Genomic DNA, 15,478 nt, shown 5'->3' on the forward strand with positions numbered 1-15,478 from the left:
GCTGTTGAGAAGGAAAAGTACAGACCTAGTCCAAGAAGGAAATGTCAGTGTATGTTTAGGGATCAATAACAATTACCCACAGAAGTGTTCCTACACCTAAAGCACACTGAGTAATGCTCCATGAAGCTGAAAATAGAAGATAGAGGCAATACAAGATTCTAAAACTCAAAAATTTGATCATGTTCATTCTACCTTAGATACTGAAACAGAGAAATAAACATATATATTTCAACAGAATTTTTCAAAGAAAAGACTGAATCAAAGTGGATCTTCTCTTTAACAATAACTTAACTAAAACTGCCAACTAACCAGAAAATCACAAATTTTATCATTAAACCAGTTTTCCTTATCTATGGCCTAATCAATGACTAATCAGTCATCAGACTCACTAAATCTTATCTAGACTGACCGGCCATCTCAGGCCCATCACCCAGGAAGGCATCTTACTATATTTAAAAATATAACGTGTTCAATAAACCGGTAGGTCCTGTGTGGTGCGCAGTCAAGGAGATCTAGCCTTTCATTAAAAAGACACGTAATTTCCATGGCATTGTGGAATAAAAAAACTTTCTCTAAGAAATTCACAATGAAGGGCAATGTTGAAAAGACACATGATCATTATTATTGATATTATTATTGTAATGCTGTGTTAGTCTCATGGGTATGCACTCAAGTTTTTTTCATACTGATGAAACCAAAAGGTACTGAAACTTTATTCAATCCCAAAATATCCCAGCAAAGAGCAGAGAAAGTTTAACATTCTTATAACGTTCCTATGTGACAACAAATAGGACGTGTCTGACATCATTAGTAGAAAGGGAAAGAGTGCACAGGCTGGGGGGCTGCGTATTTCTAACTGACTCATCAAAAATCTCACAAGACCATTTAAAAAATATTTTTAAATACCATGCACTCCTCCACCGATAAACAGACAGCAGGGTGGAATATACAATATATTTACTAGCTATTCATTCCACGCCACAGGTGTGTGACAAAGCCTTTGAATTATAGTCAGTGTCTAGTTTTTGTAAAGCACTATGCTAATTATTCAGAGTAGGAAGTTTCAAGCAGAGACACAACTAGCACGTGCACAGGGCCTTTGGTGGGTCACAAAATGGCCCCTCTCTAACTAGACTAATTATGGTTTATCACGCAGAACCAGGGTAGATTTTAGTTTCTCCTTGCCCTCTTGGCCTGGCACAAGCTATACAATCATTCACAGAAACCCTGTTTTCAAGACTAAACAAACCACCTGTTTCGTAGCGACAAGCTAGATTCTTATTCCCAGCAACTGAACCCAGGAGAACAGGCTTACACTCACAAGAGGGGAGACGGGAGAAAGAAAACAGATACACCGGTGCGATCATTGTTGCTGCAGTTTCCCAGAATTCCATACTCCCAGCAATCTTAAATTATTTGGAAAGGTTGACGAAAAAACTACATTTAGCTATTCTTCATAAGCCATGTGCTAACACTTCTGTATCACAAAGATGACGTCAGCTACCCAGTTGATGAGTATGTGTAATGGTTCTCCCACAAGGATTCTGACAAGGTTCTTGCAAACATCAGAGAACAAAGAAATGCTACGATATGGACATATATACACGACCAAACGTAAAATAGATAGCTAGTGGGAAGCAGCCGCATGGCACAGGGAGATCAGCTCGGTGCTTTGTGACCACCTAGAGGGGTGGGATAGGGAGGGTGGGTGGGAGACGCAAGAGGGAGGAGATACGGGGATATATGTATATGTATAGCTGATTCACTTTGTTATACAGCAGAAACTAACACACCATTGTAAAGCAATTACACTTCAATAAAGATGTTTAAAAAAATTAAAAATAAAAATAAAACTTAAAAAAAAAAGAAATGCTACAATAATTATTACAAACAGCCCTTGCTGTTTTATTCATGAAAATAAAGAAGCAGTAATGTACTATTTCTTTGCATGATATTTACATAACAGAGTTAAACTGTATAATATGTTTAATCTATAAAGTGCTACAACCATATAAGTTGTCAATATTATTATCTAAAAATTTCTTAAACAAAAAATAAAAGTTAAATATTCAGTCAACTAACCAAATGTTTTATTTATAGATAAAAGCACCATTTCAATTTAAAAAGTGACCAGCTTTTCTGGAATTGTGAGATTGCCAAATGAGGATGAGTTTTATACAACTTGTACAGTATAAATAAGACACACTTCTTTTGCTTCAAAACGTACCTTCAAAGACAGCAAGTCCAAACGGGTGTGTTATCTGCTGTACACTGGCCAGGACTTTTCTATCTAACCCATCAAAGGTACTGTGCTCAATTTTATCAAAAAAGGCATCTACCCAGTACAATCGTGAAGAGCTAAAATAATAAAATACTTGGTTATTGGTTATCCAGAAACTAGCACAGCACACTTTATACTAAGGGCATTCAAAAACAGCACGTTCAGGTGACACATTTATTAAGCAAAGTTTAATAGCTTCATGCTCTCCAGAAAGACAAAACAACTTTTATGAAGTGATTTTCAATTGTCTTAGAAAACTTGAAATGTTGTTATTTTCAAGCTAGGAATTTTAGTTTTCTCCTTATTAAATCCACAAGTTAGGAAAAATATTCGTAGTAACTGATGTTTAAAAGGTTAAACACGTTTCTTCCTTTTTTCTCTCCTATAAACTGCTTTTGCATTTGATGTCTGTAAGCTTATTTACCCTGTTATCTTTTCCTATATTCCTTGACAGATTAATTTCTTAAAATTTAAATCTCATATTCCAAAAATCCTCCATGGTGTATATAGGCAAATACACATTTGTTGACATAATTTCCTATCCTCAAGATGCCCCCTGTAAAAATTGCACATGACCTGTACTTCATCAAATCCCTGTTCTACTTCTAGTGGGGTTTGGGTCTTGTCCTATTCTGCTTCCTCTAGCAATTTCCTCAGAATATTCATTACTACATATGTTTTCATCCCAGCAGAAGCTGGCCAACTATGTATATGTCTTCCATAGTAAGTGGGAACTCAGCAATTTGGGATGATTCCTACTTACCTCCAATCAATGGCCAACCCGTTGGGCCACCCAAGAGTAGTGTTTACTATAGGCAAAAGGTTAGATCCATCACTCCATGCTCTCAGAATTTTAGCGGGACGGTACCAATCAGTGAAGAATATATACCTAGAAAAGGAGGTAATAAATCAAAGATGTTAATATTGGGACAAACTACATGACTTAGAGAGATTTAGCACAAACGTAGATTCTCCAGAGACTTGCTGCAAATTAATTTCATTTTCTGTATGCTATTGGGTTTATATAGAAAAATATATCGAAAATACAAATGGTATTAAAATGGGCATCCAGAGCAGAGAACCACTGTGCTAGACTTCAGGACCTAAAACTATTGTCACCAAGTAGATTCTTTAAAAAGACACAGTTCAGGTTACATTTTAAATACTTCATGTTCTTGAAATAAAATAAACTACGAGCAAGAAAACAGATTTTAATCTCTCACTTTCTTTCTGGATTAAACATCCAGGATCCACTAGATCACTCTTTAGGCATCTTCCACAACGAATTAAATTTGCAGGAAAGCATTTCATCCCTGATGAAAAATGCATCCAAATAAACGTAACTCTTAAACGATCTTACCCAAGAGGTCTTTTTTTATCCCGAGGAGTGGCAAAAAGATAAGTGTAGGGAAAAAACCTTTTCTCTTTCATATGAGCCTTAAAAACTAAAATTAGTCTTTCCAAAAGGTAACTTTCTGAAACGTGACTTCATATTGTTTTAAATTAAGGACAGGAGCTTCCCTGGTGGCACAGTGGTTAAGAATCTGCCTGCCAATGCAGGGGACACAGGTTCGAGCCTTGGTCCGGGAAGATCCCACATGCTGCGGAGCAACTAAGCCTGTGTGCCACAACTACTGAGTCTGTGCTCTAGGGCCCGTGAGCCACAACTACTGAGCCCGCATGGCATAACTACTGAAGCCCGCGCGGCTACAGCCCGTGATCTGCAACAAGACAAGCAACCACAATGAGAAGCCCACGCACTGCAACGAAGAGCAGCCCCCACTCGCCACAACCAGAGAAAGCCCGCGCACAGCAACAAAGACCCAACACAGCCAAAAATAAAAATAAATAAATTTATAAAAAAAAAATATGAAGGATACATCAGGAAAGGAATTTAATGCCTTTTCAAAACCTAACGTCAAAGATTTAGCTTAAGATAAATTCACTAGAAAATCAACTGTTTAACTCTCTATTGGGCAATGAAATTTCTTATCAATAACATCATCAGTTTTAAAATATGTTAGACACACAGGCTTTGCAGTCAGACAGGCCTGGAATTTGAATACTAACTATTGCTTAATAGCTGTGGGTCCTTGAGCAAGTTACTTTATCTCTCTGAGCCTCAGATTCTTTACCTCCAAAACAGGTCTTGTATATACCTCACTCACAAACCAGCTTTTGGATTAGATGAGATTATGTACTATGTAAAGTGTTTGCTATGTACCCTGAATCAGGCTTTAGTGAATTACCAGTCATCTTTTTTTTTTTTAACTACTCTATTAAAACACAACTAGCTATCTCAGACTTTATGTTAGCTATCTAGCATATTTAAATAAGAAAGGTAAAAACAAAAAGGCATGGCGTGAAATGTTCTGTCTCTTCTTGTCTGACTCCACCAATAATGCAATGGTTAAACATGAAACTTTGTCTGTGGTCTGAAAGACTTTTTATTCTGAAAACTACTGAATGATTAAGCAAGTTTTGGTAAGCTTTATATCAATACATTAAAGCAGGGAAAGAATTTGAGCCTTTCCTGATAATTCTGCTGCATATTCATTCCTTCTCCACAGAATCTGTGTCTCATTGTTTGGTCCTCTGCGACTGTGAAAAAAAACCGCACTCCAGTGAAGACTGGGAAGCCAAAGCTTAGGAGAAAGTTTTTGGAAGGAGATAAGTGATCACTTCAGCATATGCTAAAAGGACACAATCTAAGGTGATTTCAATTTACATGGTTCAATCTTGTATTTACTGAATTTGCCAAATACCTATGGCATCACTTTGCAATGACTGTACAAGACATAAGTTTCAAGCTCTTAGGAAAACATGAACACACTTACCCAGCAATAGGATGAACTACGATTGATCGTGGGTTATTTAAATTCTGGACTATTGTGCGCCTCGATTTATCAGCTAGCCTTATGACACTGACACTCCTATAAGAAGCATCTGTCCAATAGAGATTCTTTGAAATCCAGTCAAAACTCAAACTTTCAACACTTGGCACTCTGTTAGCTGTGATAACTTCTCTTCCTGTAAATTAAAATATGGACATGGTTTAAAGTAAGCATATTTTACATGACATACATTTTCCTACCACTGCATATTTAAACTTTGTGTGAGAACTAGAGAATATTTCAGTAATGTGGAGTTCTTTTAAAAAATAAAGCAACGGTAAACTGCAAAGCAACACATGAGATAAACCTAGAATCTATCCATCTCCAAAAGTTTGGATCTCAAAGAATAGATATGACTCTGATAAATAGAACCAGGAGTGGTATGGCCTGGATTTACTCCCTTGTTCAACCGTCCAGAAAAAATTTCTCAGTACAGAACATCTGAAGAAGAGATACCTGAGTTCACATACTCACAACCACCACCCACAGACAGTGCTGATAAGCTGACACCGCCAGGTACGACTGGGGGTATCTATGAGGTATTCCCGCCCAACCTTCTCATCAACAGTCTTTCATAGCCACAGAGTTGCCAAGTTTGGAAAAGACCAGCAACCAGAAAGGAAATCAGAACTGGGTACAAGGAGAAAAAAGACCACTTTCTTCTTTGTGAATTTTTTATGCCTTTTCCCCTCCTTTTTCTTTTTTTACTAAAGAAAATGTGAATCACAGGAAACTCTGCTCAACCTAAATGGGAAAATGTAAAACTGAATCACTCTGCTGTACACCTTAAACTATCACAACAAAATATTCTTAAAAAAAAAAAAGTGAATCAGTGTAAGCAATCACATCTCTTTCTTTTGAAGGAAGAGAAACAATCCTGGTGTTTTTTCCATTCATTTATTCAGCAAATTGTAAAAAGAAAGTCCTCTGTGTGCTAGACACCATATTAAACATTGAGGAAACATGATATTGCTAATAGTATTAATAATAATAGCTTATACTGAGCATTTACTATGAGCCTGGAACTGGCCCAAGTACTTTACATGAATTCATCCATCCTCACAACAGCTCAACAGTAGGAATTATTATTATCCCTATTCTGTACATGAGGAAACTGAGTCATAGAAAAGTGAAGCATTTTGAAAGAAATGTGGACACTGTCTTCAAGGTATCTTCAAGGTAATGAAGTGGGAGAGGTGGGGGGAGGCAATTAGGCCAAGAGGGAAAAAAACTGAAGAGTAACAGGTGCTGTGCTGGAGGTATGCACAGGATAGTATGGAAACCAAGGCCAAGTGCAGGTGTGGAGAAGTTTCCCAAAGGAAGTGGTGCATGGGGGGCTGCAGGAAAGCAAAGACGTGGAAGTGGGAGGGAGAGAGACAGGATTCCACACGCTCCAAAGCGTGGCTGGAGGTTAACAAGTTAATGGTAGAGGCTAAAAGAAAGGAAGAAGTTTGGGTGACCACCAGATTTGGTGGGCAGGGGGAGAGGTGGTGCTCTTCCCCTACGGCAGGGGTCTGGAGAAGTGGAATAAAGGTGAACATTTAGACATATTGGTTTTGAGGTGGTTTGTGGGATATCCAGGTGAGATATCCAAAAGGCAGTTGGCTCTATGGGTCTGAACCCCAGAGAGAGAGTTTGGATGGAGACTTCCATCACCTCCTGTAAGAAGCCTTACCTGACCTTTCCCCTCATCCTCCAGGTGAGGAGGAAAAACATTCAGGAAATGGCCTATCATAAGTCTCCTCACACTGATTTATAACTACTACATAGATTATAACACAAGATACGGAAGGTGAAAAATTATGCAGAAGAAAATGCAGAATAAGAAAAGAAGACCGGACTTCCCTGGTGGCGCAGTGGTTAAGGACCTGCTTGCCAATGCACGGGACACGGGTTCGAGCCCTGGTCCGGGAAGATCCCACATGCCGTGGAGCAACTAAGCCCATGCGCCACAACTACTGAGCCTGTGCTCTAGAGCCCGCAAGCCACAACTACTGAAGCCCGAGCACCTAGAGCCCGTGCTCCACAACAAAGACAAGCCACCACAATGAGAAGCCCGTGCACCACAACAAAGAGTAGCCCCTGCTCACCGCAACTAGAGAAAGCCCGCGTGCAGCAATGAAGACCCAACGCAGCCAAAAATAAATACACAAATTAAAAAATAAAAATTAAAAAAATTAAAAAAATAAAAAGAGGACCAATGTTGAGCACTAGAGATCACAGTTGTGTATAGGACAGGCAAAGAAGAAAAGACGTGTAAGGAACACTAGAAAGAATCGTCAAGAAATAAAAGGAAATTCACGAGTGTGTTGTCAAGGGGGAAAAAAGCATTTTAAAGAAGACGACTAAGGCGCCAAAGATAAGGATAAAGTTTATAACAAAGAGACTGGAGGTGACCAGGATAAGGGGTTTCGAGTGACATAGTACGAAGAGGTGAGAAATGTGGAAGTAGGGCTAGGAAAGTGTAGGCCAAACTTTTAAGGTGCTTGTTCATGAACTTGAGGAGAGAGGGCTGCAACTAGAGAGGAACGTGGAGTGAAGGGTGGGTTGAAGGTTTTTTAGTATGGGAGAGACTTGAGCATATATGATGGGGAAAAGTCAGTAGAACAAGAGAAGTTGGAGGAGAGAAGGGATCATTGATGGAGCTAGTTTCCTGAAGGCTTCATTCAGCCCATCTTGACTTCAATTTGATTTCTGACAATTCAGTTTTTGCATATAAACTCATTGACACTCAACCTTCTCACTCGGAAAAACAGGGCAATTTACAATAATACATCCCTCACCAGAGCACAAGCAGTTTAACCACTAACTATAAGAAACTTTTAAAAGGCAATTTGCTCAGCATGTGGACTTGAAATTGATTTTAAAAAACAAAACAAAACAAAAAAACCCATGATGAGAATTGCAGTTGCCAAAGCAGAAGGAAGCTGACCTGTGGAGGCATCTACAGGAGACTTAGCCTGTGTGTAGCTCAGCAGACCTAATTCTAGTCCTCAGAAAAGATGCATTCTGGTTCAGAATAACAGATTGACCACTGTGTTTATCTCCTCTTCCTTCCAAACTCCTTTTAATAATGACAGTGAAAGAACAGCAGATGAAAGATGTCCACAGAGTTTGGAAGAGAAAGAGACTTCTCCAAAGTAACTCACTAAGCAAAAGGAGAGACGTGCCGGCACGGGGGAGCGCCAACACCCACACACACAGAAGCCTCAGCGTGTCTGCACGCAGAAGCACCGGCTCTGAAAAAGGTAGGGGCGGGACGCTAAGGGGCCTAGTTAAAAGTTGGCATCGGGAGCAACTGGACCCAGAGGTTCCTCCCAGACCCTGAGCATATATGACACTCCTCTCCGTCTACCTCCTCTAACAGACCAGAGATTTTCTTCTCTGGGGGACCTCAAGCAGAGAGGCTGTGGGCTGAGGACACATTGCACAATGGAGGGCACAGAACTGAGCACAGGAGGGTTATATATGTGAATACTGAACTGAACGGGCCTCAGCTCCCTGTCCTCTGTACTGCTCCCAAAACAGATACTAGCTTCCCCCTCTTACCCCTCACCCCAATAGGGAGAATGGAAGCAGCTACTAAGGAGAAACTGACTATCTCCAGAGAGGATTTTCTGATACTGACATTTGGAAGCTTCCCAACAAAAAGGCTGTCTTATCACCAGCTGATGAGGCCCATTCATACCAACAGCCTTCTGGTCGGTGTTTCATAGCTTTGCTCTTAATATCAAACAAGGCTCAAAGAAATTTGAAGAAAGCTTCCTTCATGAAGGAGAAAGTTGAAACAAACCAAAAGGAAAAAGGAACCCAAAGAAGATGGAAAGAGGAAAATTAATTTTTTAATGTAATTAATATCTTCATAGAATAAGAAAAGATTGAATTTATGCAGCAAGAACCGGCTTTATTTTTAAAAAGGAATAATCAGAGAGCAAGAAGGGGCTCTTCAACATTGAAAATACAAGAGAAATTAAATATTCGATAGAAAGGCTAAAACTAAAATGCCAAAAAATCTCACAGAAAGTAGAACAAAATGATAGAGATGAAAACTAGGAAAGAAAAGATAAGAAAAAATAGATAATTAATCTAACATTCTCTAATAGAAAAAGCAAAGGCGGGCTTCCCTGGTGGCGCAGTGGTTAGGGGTCTGCCTGCCAATGCAGGGGACACGGGTTCGAGCCCTGGTCTGGGAGGATCCCGCATGCCGCGGAGCAACTAGGCCCGTGAGCCTCAACTACTGAGCCCGCGCGTCTGGAGCCTGTGCTCTGCAATGGGAAAGGCCGCGACAGTGAGAGGCCCGCACACCGCGATGAAGAGTGGTCCCTGCTCGCCACAACTGGAGAAGGCCCTCGCACAGAAACGAAGACCCAACACAGCCATAAATAAATAAATAAACTTATTTTAAAAAAAAAAAGCAAAGGCAAGAAAATTCCCAGAATGGGAGAGAAATCTCAAGATGAATGGGATAACCAAAAGATTCTAAAAGTTTCCAGAAAGGAACAAAAACAACCTCCCCCAAAAAAGGTCATACACACTGAAATGCTACTCTGGATGCCACAGGACTCTCAACACTGACTACTAGAAGAGAGTGCAGCAATGTCTTCAAATTTCTGAGGTAAAATTACTTTCACCCTACACCTAGTCAAATGATCAAGTTGGAGGGCAAAATAAAAACACCTTCAGACTCGAAATATGTACCACCAACTCATTCTTCTTAAGAAGCTACTATATAATGTGTTTCAGCAAAATAAGGAAATCAGCCTGGAAAGAGAAACAAGTGGCTTGCCAGAAACAGGAAAACCAGCACAGGAAAGTGGCAGAGGCAAATCGGAAGACAAGAGTTGTTTACCAGATCCAACTGAACAGCAGAGGGGGAAAAAATTATAGATTGTTCGCATTTGATAGATACATAGATACACAGACAAGCATTTGATAGATCTGTTGGAGCATTTGGGGAAAATATAATAGCTACATTGAAAACTAAGCAAATGAAGATGGAGTAATTGTTAACTGCAGGAAAAAAAAATCAAAATTTGTTCAAGAAATGTCATCATGGAATACTACTTGACTTAGCAGTGAACAAAAATTACAATCTAGCTTTTTAGGGAGAACAGGGGGAGAGGGAAGTTGGTAGAGGGGAATGTAAGAGCTAAATCCCTATCTATAACAATGAAAATAAATGTCTAATATGCAAATCAAGAAGTAGTACTGCAACAGAGAAGAACAAACCTGACTCCATATTGAATCTATTCCTTTAGCTCTAAACTTTGCGCTCTGTTGCCTGTGCTTAGTCATGCTGGCTGTGCACCTTTTGTAAAGGAATGTTGCCTATGGCCTGAAATACACAGGAGAGCCCATTCTCAAGGCTCTGATCTTTAAAGGTGTAAGACTTTTCCATTCATATATAGATAAAAAGTTGCAGAACAGAGAATAACATTTGTCTTGTTAGTGGTTTATAAGAACACAGTGACCAGATGTACATGGACAGCTGCAAGAACAAAGGATTCCAGCACCATGAAGTTTGCAACAACCAGCCACACCCTCTCCCCTTTTAGTATAAAAGAGGCCTGAATTCTAACTTGGGTAAGATGGTTCTTTGGGACGCTAGTCCACCACCTTCTCAGTCTGCTGGCTTTCCAAATAAAGTCGCTATTCCCTGCCCCAACACCTCATCTCTAGATTTACTGGCCTGTCATGCAGCAAGCAGTACAAACTTGGACTCAGTAACAGTATAAGCAAAATATTTAGAAACACGGAGACAAATAATAGAACAAACAGGTAAAAGAATGGTAAGGAATTACCTCTAGCGAGCAGGTCTGAGTTGGGGGCAGGGCGGGGCAGAGCAATAGAGTATTTCATTGAGAACAGCTACAATAATAGCTAACATTTACTGAATATTTACTATTTTCCAGGCATTATTCTAGGTGTTTTACATGTATCAGCCTAAAATTCTCTCAACAACCTTATGAGCTATGTAGTACCTCTATTATTATTATTATTATTCCTATTTCACAGATTTAGGAAACTGAGGTACAAAGAAAGTAAGTAACTTCCCCAAGATTACATAACTAGGAAATGTGAGGAGCCAGGATTCAAAGCTAGGCAGTTTAGCTCCTGAGCTGGCCCCTCTTAGTTGCTATGTTATAATGGCTACTGATTTTTTTTTCAAACTTCAGGCTTCGACCCATTAGTGGATTGTAAAATCAAAGTACTGGATCATGCCAACATCCAATAAAGTACCCAACTGGTAAGATATGACTGACTATAATTTATCTTTCTGTGAGGATTATGAAGATTTTGACAGAATTCCAATCAACTGAAAACTTACAGTAAATCCATATTTACATATAATTCATGTCTTTTAAAAATAAATATTATTATTCCAAGCCCAGCATTTATGTAGTGCAGCATCCCTATAGAGAGGTCATTCCATTGGCTCAGTCTAGCTGCTTGAATATAGGGAACAGTCTCTAGTTAATTAACCCATTAACAGCTTTCATACATTTGACACTGCTATTATGGAGTATCCATATGTTAAGATTTGTCAATATTAATATTCTTAATTGTCCAATTACAACAATATTTGTTTTAAAATGCGCTCTCATTTGTGACTTATTTTGAAAATAAAGGAAGTGTTCACTTAAACTTAATTCAAAAGAAAAGCAATAGATTTCTTTTCCCAATCTAAAAGTATTTAGCAAGCTTAGTAAAACACCCTGCTTAAGAAGTGAATGCAAAGTTTTAATGAAAAAATTATTAGTATTATTATTGAAGACCGACAAAATATGCAAAAAAAAAACCCCTTTAAACACATTCTCACCTGTGCCATCGATCTTTTGTTTACAAATCATGTCTTTTGTTGTATCTGAAAAAAAGATAGCCTTCTCCTGGGCATCAAAATCAATCCCAACAAAGACGGAAGCATGTCCTGTCACTGGAAGAATGACATCTGCCTGGTGAGAGAGGGTGAGCGGGATGCCACGAACAGCCACATCAGATGAAAAGAACAGAAATCGCTCAGCAGCTGTAGAAAGAGGGACACACACAGTCAGCCACAGCATAGTTCTTGCCTTCTCCCAATTCCAGAGAAATTACTTATACACCCATAAAACACATGTTATAATTCTGCAATGTCATTCTGAAATAAACATAAAAAAATAAATCTGTAGAAAACATAGTTGGAAATAATGGAAAGAAGGGAAGAAAAAAAAACTGTGAAGGCAAAACAATCTTGAACTGAAGTATTACAATCTTACTTCTCCCTGAGAAATTTATCCTTAAGATTTATTTATATAAAACATGGTGCCCCAGCAAGATCCTTTTTGACCCATCTCCTAGAGAAATGGAAATAAAAACAAAAATAAACAAATGGGACTTAATGAAACTTAAAAGCTTTTGCACAGCAAAGGAAACCATAAACAAGACGAAAAGACAACCCTCAGAATAGGAAAAAATATTTGCAAATGAATCAACTGACAAAGGATTCATCTCCAAAATATACAAGCAGCTCATGCAGCTCAATATCAAAAAAACAAATAACCCAACCAAAAATGGGCAGAAGACCTAAATAGACATTTCTCCAAAGACAATATATAGATTGCCAACAAACACATGAAAAGGTGCTCAACATCAGTAATTATTAGAGAAATGCAAATCAAAACTACAATGAGGTATCACCTCACACTGGTCAGAATGGCCATCACCAAAAAGCCTACAAACAATAAATGCTGGAGAGGGTGTGGAGAAAAGGGAACCCTCTTGCACTGTTGGTGGGAATGTAAATTGATAGAGCCACTATGGAGAACAGTATGGAGGTTCCTTAAAAAACTAAAAATAGAACTACCATACGACCCAGGAATCCCACTACTGGGCATATACCCTGAGAAAACCATAATTCAGAAAGAGTCACGTACCACAATGTTCATTGCAGCTCTATTTACAATAGCCAGGACATGGAAGCAACCTAAGTGTCCATCGACAGATGAATGGATAAAGAAGATGTGGCACATATATACAATGGAATATTACTTAGCCATAAAAAGAAACAAAATTGAGTTATTTGTAGTGAGGTGGATGGACCTAGAATCTGTCATACAGAGTGAAGTAAGTCAGAAAGAGAAAAACAAATACCGTATGCTAAAAAAAATGGTTCTGAAGAACCTAGGGGCAGGACAGGAATAAAGACTCAGACATAGAGAATGGACTTAAGGACACAGGAAGGGGGAAGGGTAAGCTGGGATAAAGTGAGAGAGTGGCATTGACATATATACACTACCAAACGTAAAATAGATAGGTAGTGGGAAGCAGCCGTATAGCACAGGGAGATCAGCTCGGTGCTTTTTGACCACCTAGAGGGGTGGGATAGGGAGGGTGGGAGGGAGATGCAAGAGGGAAGGGATATGGGGATATATATATACGTATAGCTGATTCACTTTGTTATACAACAGCAACTAACACAACAATGTAAAGCAATTATACTCCAATAAAGATGTTAAAAAAAAAACATGGTGTCCATATGCTTAATATCTAAATCGGTATTAACTGCATAATAATCCCATCAAAATTCTCGAGTTACATTAACTTTTGTATAGAGATCTATATCAAAAATCCTATTGCAGTTTGGGGGATATTAAGACCAGCAAAAGAGAAGTTTGACAGCCACCAGGTAAATTCTTTAGAAAGAAATAAAGGAAGGAAAGAAGAAGGGGAGTGGAGGAATGGAGGAAACAGGAAAGAATGGAGTGATGTGTAAAATCAAAGAAGGAGACAGTGACAGTATGCCAGGAAATCAAAAAGAAACACATGGTTTTTTAAACGAGGGTGATTTTTATCTGAATCTAGGGTTACCTACAAAGTGAACAAATTTGTTTGAGTTAAAATAAGGGAATTTACATACTAAGCCAGAAGCAGCACCATCTAGGGAGTAAGAATTTGCCAAAGGCATTAAAAAGGAGAGTTGTCAAAGGGAACATAAGAGAAACAAATACTGTAGGAGTGCATTTCATCATCAGCTGAAGCCAAGGCAGTAGCCTATTTTAACTATGAGTAGATGTGCAGGTGACCAAAGAGGAGGACAGGAAGCATTTAGGGTAAGAATGAAACCTAGAGCATAGAGGTAGAAATAAAGAGAAAATCTGAATTGAGGAGTAAACACTAGATGAAGAAATGAGCCACCCAACACTTAGGAGTTTAGTTTGGAATACAGCAGTAAAGCCAGGTGGGATCAAGATGTGATTACCTGACTTAGGCAAAAGTGGTGAGCTAAGAGAGGTCAATAAAAGTGATGGGAAGTGCTCCCCATTAGAGTTAAGACTAACATCTAAAGTGGAAAAGATATACACATGGTAGAGAAAAGAACTCAAAATTAAATCCTACAGAATTTCAAGAGCATAGTTTGAAAAAGAGACAGAGCTGGTTCTTTGGGAAGATAAACAAAATTGATAAACCATTAGCCAGACTCATCAAGAAAAAAAGGGAGAAGACTCAGATCAATAGAATTAGAAATGAAAAAGGAGAAGTAACCACTGACACTGCAGAAATACAAAGGATCATGAGACATTACTACAAGCAACTATATGCCAATAAAATGGACAACCTGGAAGAAATGGACAAATTCTTAGAAAAGTACAACCTTCTGAGACTGAACCAGGAAGAAATAGAAAATATGAACAGACCAATCACAAGCACTGAAATTGAAACTGTGATTTAAAATCTTCCAACAAAAAAAGCCCAGGACCAGATAGCTTCACAGGCGAATTCTATCAAACATTTAGAGAAGAGCTAACACCTATCCTTCTCAGACTCTTCCAAAATATAGCAGAGGGAGGAACACTCCCAAACTCATTCTATGAGGCCACCATCACCCTGATACCAAAACCAGACAAAGATGTCACAAACAAAGAAAACTACAGGCCAATATCACCGATGAACATAGATGCAAAAATCCTCAACAAAACACTAGCAAACAGAATCCCAACAGCACATTAAAAGGATCACACACCATGATCAAGTGGGGTTTATCCCAGGAATGCAAGGATTCTTCAATATACGCAAATCAATCAATGTGATACACCATATTAACAAATTGAAGGAGAAAAACCATATGATCATCTCAATAGATGCAGAGAAAGCTTCTGACAAAATTCAACACCCATTTATGATAAAAACTCTCCAGAAAGTAGGCATAGAGGGAACTTACCTCAACATAATAAAGGCCATATATGACAAACCCACAGCCAACATAATCCTCAATGGTGAAAAACTGAAACCATTTCCACTAAGATCAGGAACAAGACAAGGTTGC

The 15,478-nt window shown here is 38.8% G+C and overlaps 1 protein-coding gene across 1 annotated transcript in view; it reads right to left on the bottom strand.

Moving 5' to 3' along the window:
• LRP2 (LDL receptor related protein 2) overlaps positions 1–15,478 on the bottom strand; it is a 199,395-nt gene that overhangs the window by 103,302 nt on the left and 80,615 nt on the right. Inside the window, exons 16-19 of the mRNA XM_007183233.2 lie at positions 11,996–12,199; positions 5,119–5,311; positions 3,045–3,170; positions 2,228–2,358 (exon numbers count right to left, since the gene is read on the bottom strand). Of these exons, the coding sequence (XP_007183295.1) occupies positions 2,228–2,358; positions 3,045–3,170; positions 5,119–5,311; positions 11,996–12,199 (654 nt within the window). The remainder of the gene's footprint in view (positions 1–2,227; positions 2,359–3,044; positions 3,171–5,118; positions 5,312–11,995; positions 12,200–15,478) is intronic.

Source organism: Balaenoptera acutorostrata, chromosome 8, assembly GCF_949987535.1.
Source record: "Balaenoptera acutorostrata chromosome 8, mBalAcu1.1, whole genome shotgun sequence".
In the NCBI taxonomy this organism is placed as follows: domain Eukaryota; kingdom Metazoa; phylum Chordata; class Mammalia; order Artiodactyla; family Balaenopteridae; genus Balaenoptera; species Balaenoptera acutorostrata.